The sequence below is a fragment of the Sinocyclocheilus grahami genome, unplaced genomic scaffold (assembly GCF_001515645.1).
Source record: "Sinocyclocheilus grahami isolate Dianchi unplaced genomic scaffold, SAMN03320097.WGS_v1.1 scaffold1334.1, whole genome shotgun sequence".
NCBI lineage: Eukaryota > Metazoa > Chordata > Actinopteri > Cypriniformes > Cyprinidae > Sinocyclocheilus > Sinocyclocheilus grahami.
Genome location: NW_015506513.1, coordinates 93,257 through 101,213, shown reverse-complemented (window position 1 = coordinate 101,213; position 7,957 = coordinate 93,257). Strand labels below are relative to the sequence as shown.

At 43.5% G+C, this 7,957-nt stretch overlaps 1 protein-coding gene across 3 annotated transcripts in view; it reads right to left on the bottom strand.

Moving 5' to 3' along the window:
- Window positions 1-2,595: 2,595 nt before the first annotated feature.
- LOC107569327 (zinc finger protein 536-like) overlaps window positions 2,596-7,957 on the bottom strand; it is a 14,830-nt gene continuing 9,468 nt past the window's right edge. For 2 of the 3 annotated variants that reach the window (XM_016255395.1, XM_016255396.1), the window contains exons 4-6: window positions 6,295-7,923; window positions 5,892-6,035; window positions 2,596-4,695 (exon numbers count right to left, since the gene is read on the bottom strand). In XM_016255395.1, coding sequence (XP_016110881.1) covers window positions 3,566-4,695; window positions 5,892-6,035; window positions 6,295-7,923 — 2,903 coding nt within the window. In that variant the 3' untranslated portion in view covers window positions 2,596-3,565. The remainder of the gene's footprint in view (window positions 4,696-5,891; window positions 6,036-6,294; window positions 7,924-7,957) is intronic. The other variant, XM_016255397.1, reaches the window with a different exon arrangement.

Below are 7,957 nucleotides of genomic sequence, written 5' to 3'. Positions count from 1 at the left end.
TCCTACATGGGTATATCAGTATGTGACCATTTATCCCCAAGCACATGCTTTTTTAAAGCACACACACACACACACACACACACACAAATAAAATATAGCAGGAAATGTAATGCAAGACACACCATATAGCAAGCAAACCATTTTTTATTATTTTATTTTATTGATTCTTTTCTAGTCTTTTTTTTTTCCTCAATCCACAATTTCATATTAATCACTACTATGTTAGATCACCTTCCTCTGCCACAAACAGCAGTCAGCTACTGAAAAAAGACCAAACCAGACCTTCTCCCCACCTCTCCCCTCTCACTGGATAATATTTATGAATTCACACACTTCTGGTGGAACAAAAAAAAAGTAGTGAATTTTTGAGCAGCGCATCACTGTTTGGGAATACTTTATGCTTATTTCACAGTGTCAGTATATCTTCACAAAATATTAATTTTTAAGACATCAGTGCACACACACACACAAACACACAAAACAAAACTATTGCCCTGATCCCTGTACACAGTTAGGCCGTCCTAAAAGAGCCACATCATTGCTGATGCAGATGTTTGGCTGCGCAGGGAGCGATGGAGAGCAGGTATCCCGGTTTGATCTCTCCTTAGAAACACAACATCTCTAGTTCTATCTGTACAACATTCAAGAGACACATTTTTTTTGTTTTGCTTATTTTTTTCTTCCATAAAACAAAAAGAACAATGATAATAATAATTATGAGCAGAAGAGCTTGATTTCATCTCATCGGCATCAAAGTAACATCATAGAAATTAAAGTAACTTCGAAAAAGGCCTCGGAGCTAGATAGTACGTAAGCTTTCAGTGGTGAGGGAAGGGGGGGAAGCAGGAGATGCAACAGCACACACGGATGATGGAATGACACTCATTATTATGAAACGGAAATGACCCCTACAAAACCCAGGATCAGACACAGAGACGTACAGAGCAGTTTACCAAAGAACACAAAGTGAAACAGTAGGGGCTAAGTGCTTTTGGTGAGCTTACAAAATACTTGAGGAAGTGCTCAGGACAGAAGGCACAGTGGCTTGACTGTTATCTCAAAGGAACACCACATCAGGGGCTACCGAACGCATTAGATAATCTACACATGAAATAAGGACACGATAACGCACGTATTAAGGTCAGCCTCTGTCAATCTCCGGACAAAAGTGCCGCCTACTCGGTGTCTAACGATAAAAAATGAAATGACCCGATGGAAATGATTTCACAGAGTTGGACGAGGAAAGTAGATCATCATTTGTAAGATGTGCTAATTTCACATCAAAAATGCGACACGATTACATCAAATCAAATTTGGCAAGCAGATCAGTCAGACTGACAATGCTGATACTGGGACATGTCTTGGACACGGCATCAGCTTATACATATATTAGCAATCACTGGAGTTTCAAGATCATCAGGCAAGCTTTAACATTGATTGTGTGTCCGAACGATTGATTTGTTGATTGGTGAATACATAAACACATCATTTTAAGGGAACGTGAATTGAATCTGCAGCATTGTGAAGAAATGGTCTGGGGGAAAATAACAACGTTTGGTCTGCATTGAAAGGCGAAACGAAAGGAAAAGAAACGTTGCACAGTGCTCTAAAGACATTCTGAAGCAGTCTTCTTTCATAATTATTATAATACATATTACTATTCTCCATATCCGTTTCCATTAACACTTCTTAAAAGGAAAACAAAATTTTTTCCCCTCTTTTTGATCTCTTATCTTTACAAAAGCTACATATGTTCTACTGGGATGTCTGAATTTGTTAGTGTGTGTGTGTTTTTTCTTTTTTTAGTTTTCGATAATTAAAAAAAAAAATTCTACTCACGTCTAAAAAAAACAGCTTACTGAATGTTTTAATAGAGACCCACTTTCCAACCTCTCTCGGATGGTTTGAGAATCTGAGATATTACAGGAATATGAAGGATATATTGCCGAGTCGCCGTTTTCTAGATTGCGATACATTTCCGACCCTGACATTACTCTTTCCATAGAGTAACTGTGGTCTGGATTCCACCCAGAAATCCTGGTGGTGGTATCTGCAACGTAAACACTTCCATAGGGCCCTTGTCAAACGGCAAAGCTTTTCCCACATGTGGTGCTCTGGGGTCATTCATTGTTTCATTCACAGCTGACATAGTCACACAAACTGCCACCATATTGTCACAGAAATCTACGCTCTAGCACAACTACGCATATATACTGTATATATTCACTGTAACTATATTCCTGTGTTGCTGAATCTGCTAAAAAACCTTTTACATCAACAGGCACTGAGAGAAATAGCATATAGAAGAGGCAGAATCTCTGTTTCATATAATATCTGAAGAAGACCCGTCAGAGCAGACTGGCAGTGTGTGGATATCTGGTAATATAATCTTTACTCTGTCCTGTTGATTCACAAGTACCGTTCAGTTATCACAGCATTCTGTTCAGAGTCTGGCAGGTGCATGGTAAGAAGTGAGCTCACTCCTTTGGTTTACTGAAGACGTGCAGTCAGATCAAGTTCATGTGGAAGTAGGATGTCCGTCTCTCTCAGCATTAATACTGTATATTGTAGCGATTAAGAACAGTGTCTCTTTTTTGTTTTTCCGGCTCCCCAGATTGACATTCCAGGTCCTCGTTGAGATGAGAGCAAGATTTACAGGAGCAAGGAAATCGTAAATTAAATACAACTTGGCAATTGTGTTCACTGACGAGAAGACAGGAACAAGAGAACAGTGTTCAAGAAGGCCCAAAGACAGGCAGGCTTAGACTAGCATACAATACTGGATATCTCTGTGTGATTAAGAGTCTGTGTGTGTATGTAGAGGTAATTGATCACTAACCAAGGGGGCTAGGAGGATATATTAAGGGGAATGTTTGATTTAAATACTTTTGCAGGTTATCTGTTTACTGATATTGTACAGAATGTTAGCATAGCGACTGGTCTGCCCTTGGTTTGAATTCCCCGTTGAAAAACCAGCATATGTTGGTTAGGTATGTTTTGAAGCATAGCAGCTGGTTTATGCTGGTCCTTAGTTGGTCAGGAGCTGGATTAAACTGGTCCCGAGCTGGAGCTAGTTGCTTTGGACCAGAACATGACCAGCTTAAACCAGCTCAGGACCAACTAAGGACCAGCTTAGCTCAGCTCAAACTAGCCACCATACCTAACTGAAAATGCTGTTTTTTTATTCAACAGGGTTGTACGAGGGACTCTGGACAACTATTTCCCAAATATCTCTCCCCTGCCGCTATGTCCAAACTAGCGTTGTCAAAAGTACCGACTCCGGTACCTGTCGGTACTGAAATGTTAAAAATATCCATTTCCCGCTAACATTTGAGTGCTATTGAGCTGATTCTTAAACAGCACTGACTGGCCATTGTGTTCAGCGATGATCTTTGTAGCCAATCATATCTGTTGAGCGCGTTTGAACACAATGGCCAAGAATCGGCTCATCAGCACTCAAACGTTAGCGGGAAATCAACATTTTTAAAACTTCAGTACTGACTGGTACCAATGTTGGTACTTTTAACAACACGAGTCCAAACTCATCCAGGGTTCTTGTTTGATGTTATTTCCCCAAGACACCTTCCTCCTCCTTGAGCAGATCCTCAGCCGTGAGGTCTGATGAAACAGACCCAGCCCTTCTGCTCTGATTCTGGGGTGCATTTCCAAAGCTGCCATTTGCTTCCAGGTCATCCTCCTCCTCATCGACTTGCTCATCTTCCTCGTCCAGCTCCTCTCTCATTTTAAGCCCCTTCTTACCAATGCTTCCCACAGGTCCAGGGGCCAGTTCAAAACTGTCCTCTGTGTCCCTGTTCTCTGGGCTGACTCCATTCTCAGCTCTTGTCTTTGACAAGACCCAATCCTCAGGAGATGCTACTCCGTCCTCTGCACCGAGGAACTTCCACAGAGCCAGCGGATCGCAGTCCGGCCTGGCCAAAGTTAGTCTTGGAGAATGATTGGATGCGAGAGGGGCTCCTCTCTTGCGACGAGACTTGCTGGTGTGATTAACCTGAAGGTGCATGGCCATAAGCTCAACAGAAGAAGTCCGGAAGGGACAGAAGACACATTGATTGAGGATGTCATTCCCTCCTTTAGAGCCACCTGATGGTCCACCTATAGAACTACTCACTCCCCCTTCATCTTGTAAAGGGCGGCGGGAAAGGTCCAGAGGTTCAAACCCTCCTTCCTGGGACCCACTGGACTTTATCCCGCCCTGGTAGCCATTCGCTGACATCATGCGGCTTGTAGTAAGGGGTTTCCGTCGAGACACTTTGGGCATTTTCGGAGGTGGCACCTCCCCAATCCAACTTGGTTCTAGACCACCGGCAAAGAAAGTACCCATCATCCCCGACAGACTGTGATACTGACTCTCTACGTCTCCCTCTCTTTGATGTCCAGATGCAGTAGTGCCCTCCTTCTTCTCTGGCGGGCTTGCAGCCCATGACCGACTGTGCCTTGAAGAAGGAGCCTCTCCAGGATCCCTCCCAAAAGAAGACTGGGACATGGAGGAGTGACGGCGCTTTTTCACCACTTCATGAGGAGAGCCAGTCAGAGAGGGGAGGCTCGGTGGTGGGGAATGTGTGGTGGTTGCCATAGCGTTCCTTTGCTCACGATGATGACGTTGAAGGTGGTACTTGAGAGAGCCAGACTGGGTGCCAGCATAATCACAGTGTGGGCATTTGTATGGTCTCTCACCTAAAACAAGGAATTAAGCACTCTTGTTAAGTAGATTGAAAACTAAAATGTTATTTCAATAGCAGAACGTTGTCTAAGAATAACAATGCTTCATTAGGGAGGCTGCTGTGGTTAAGCAAAAAAAAAAAAAAAAAAGACTGTGTGGGACGACTATATGCAGTTACACACAGTAATAGATAGAGGGCAGTGCTTGTCATCATATGCAACATCAGGTGTAGTCTCCAGTGCATTACTGTTAAATTAGGACATTCCATCTCTCATCAACCATGAGAGCACTGCCTTTTTTTTTTTTGGTAGAGGACATTTTGTGGATGAACCTGATAGGCAGCAAATGGTTTCAATCAAGCCAAATCATGAAATTTATCATACAGGGCTGTGAATTTATTTAATGAATAAAAAAGTACTTACATAATAATAATAATAATAATAATAGTAACCAAAAGAGCAATCATCATCATTTCTGTGAGATGTTTACAGCAAAAATGCTTTATCTAATGGACACGTAAGACATCTAAGTAAAATAAAATTACAAAAGCGCAAAATATTTATAATTGTATAGTATTTCCCAATCTTGAGTTTAGTGTCTATACTGTATTTTGCTACAAGTGTTATTCACACATAATATCAAATTAACATTAGGAATTATTATGATTACGCACCATTGTTATACAGTAGGATCACTATAAAAATAATGTTGCTGTAGATTAATATTTAATCTAATATTATAAATCTTAATTTCTGTTTTATAGGTTTAGGGCAGGGGTCGGTTTTTTATTCTATAATCTTAAATATTATAGAATACAAATCATTGGTTATTGTCCAGCAGTATGTTTTATTTCTTAGCCAATTAAAAGTAAGAGATAAGAAAAGTGTTTTTTTTGTCAAATAGACATAAATAACTAATAATAATAATAATAATAATAATAATAATTACTTTAGCTATATGCCGTGCTATCTTCATTTTAGGGATCAAATTTTTTTATCAAATTAGTTTTGTGGCTCCACATCAGCTCCACATCAGCTTTATTCGGTGGCAAAAAGGCCAAAATGGCTCTTTTGATGTTGAAGGTTGCAGACCACTGGTTTAGGGAAATATAATTATTTCCAAATGGCTCCTGAAACCCAATAAAGTACACCCTGGTGTGCACATGCCACTGGGTTGAGAACCACATTTCTACTATTCATGTTGGCCTTACCTGTGTGTACACGAAGGTGCACTTTAAGGTGATGGGAAGACCGGAAGGCTTTACCACAGTAGGGGCAATCCTTTATCCCTGTTCCCCGAACACGCTCCCTTGGAGATGAAGTGGAAGAGGATGATCCCCTCAGACCATTCTGACCTTGAGATGAGATAACATATAATGAATAAAAACAATTGCTTTGAAATATAACCTGAGTCTATGCTATTTCTAACAACAGGCCTGCCTTCCTGAAACACGGAGGAAATGTTCCAAAACTAACAACAGTGAAATACTACAAAAAACACCCCTCAAATTCAATCAGCGTCCTGCAGTGCAATAGCCTATGAAGGATTTTAGCAGATAAGAAATATTGTACCAATAAAGTCAGCTGTTTTTGATCATGCTGGTTGATCCTTACCAGAAAGATGTGATATGACAGAATGGAAGCTCCCAGCTGTCTCGTCTTCTGATGGTAGTTGCTTTCCCTCCTGCCTTCCTTCATTGTCACTAGTTCTTTGTCCTCCTCCTATTCCACCTGTTGCCTGAGCTCCACTCACTCTGTTTATAATGTCCTCTTCCCTGGACATGCCTCCTCGGGGACTTTGACCTTTCTGTGGTTTCTGGACATGGACACGGGCGTGAGCAACCACCTGCTGAAGGCTTCTGAACAGCTTGCCGCAATCTGGACACTCCCAAGGTGGACTAGATCCCTCCAGTTCCTCTCTAGAACCCAGCCCACCCAGGTAGGTCCTCAACTCCTTGGCTTCCCCAGAAACTGTGCCTCGTGAGGAAGGAAGCTGATGGTGCGAATGAGATCGCTGCTGCTGTTGCTGTTGGTTGTGCTGTGCTGCCATCAGACTGCGAGCAACCAGCTGCCACATGGCTGCCTGGTCCGCTCCGTCCGCTGCTTCACCTCCCCGTCCTCCACCATTACCCATTTCTGCAACCTGTGCCACTGCCTGAAGGCGCTCCATGCAACTTCCATTGCTGGCATCTTTAGGTAAGCCCAGATAACCCAATAAAGAGGATTTGCTTGAGCCTGCACTGGCATTTGACCTCTCTGTGCGACTTCCTGAACCACAGCCACCAGTCATAGTGCGAGCCAGGAGCAAGTTGGAATACAGGGCCCCCAGCACTTGTGTGCTTGCAGGACCTTTGGATTGCTCATTTCCAGCCGGCCCCAGATTTCCCAATCCAGCTTTGAGGCCCAGCTTGTTGAGATGCACCTTCATATGATTCTTTAGGAACCAGGGTTCCTTGAAGCCACGGCCACACACCTGGCACTTGTGATCCAATGAGTCCTTGTGCTTCCGCATGTGCCCCTTCAAAAACCAGGACTGAGTAAAACGCTGCCCGCACGTCTCGCATCGGAAAGCTGGAAGAACTGGCATTTGTGAGGGAGGAGTCTCTGTTGGTGCTGTTATAGGGTGAGGAGGAAAAACTGTTTCAGTGGCAGGATCTTCAGGTGGGTGGCTCTCCTGCAGATGGGCAGCCAGGCTTTCCTCCTGACTGGCTGAGAAGGGACACATTGTACATTTGTAGGGGTTGTGGAGGATCCGCACATGACGTGCCAGCTCTGAAGCTGTACGGAACTTACCCTTACAAGCATGACACCGGAAGGCAGAAGCAGCTGTGGAGGGGGTGTTGTCTTCCAAGTGGGCATGGCCAAGTGGAGAGAAGGAAGTTGAGATTGGTGCTTCCTCTGTTAGAGGTGGGGTCAGGGCTGTGGTTCCTTCAAAGAGGAAATGTGGGCTGCTAGCAGTTTGAAGAGGTTCCTCTGGAACCATGTCCTCATCCATACTCTTTTGTAATGACCCAGATAATGGACTCAGTTTCAGACCAGGCTCTCTGTTGTTGAGATTCTGGATTACACTGTCACCCACATGGTTCTGCTGCAGTTTGGCATGTGTGGTTCGGTAGGGAGCTGAAGCTCGACGCTCCCGGTCTAAACTGTGAGCTCGAGCATGCAGGGACAAAATACTCTGGAAGCGGAACCTCTTTCCACACACATGGCACGGGAACCTTAGGCCAGGCCCAGAGCTTGTCCCTCCGGGGACAGCCATGCCCTCATTGTTGAAAAG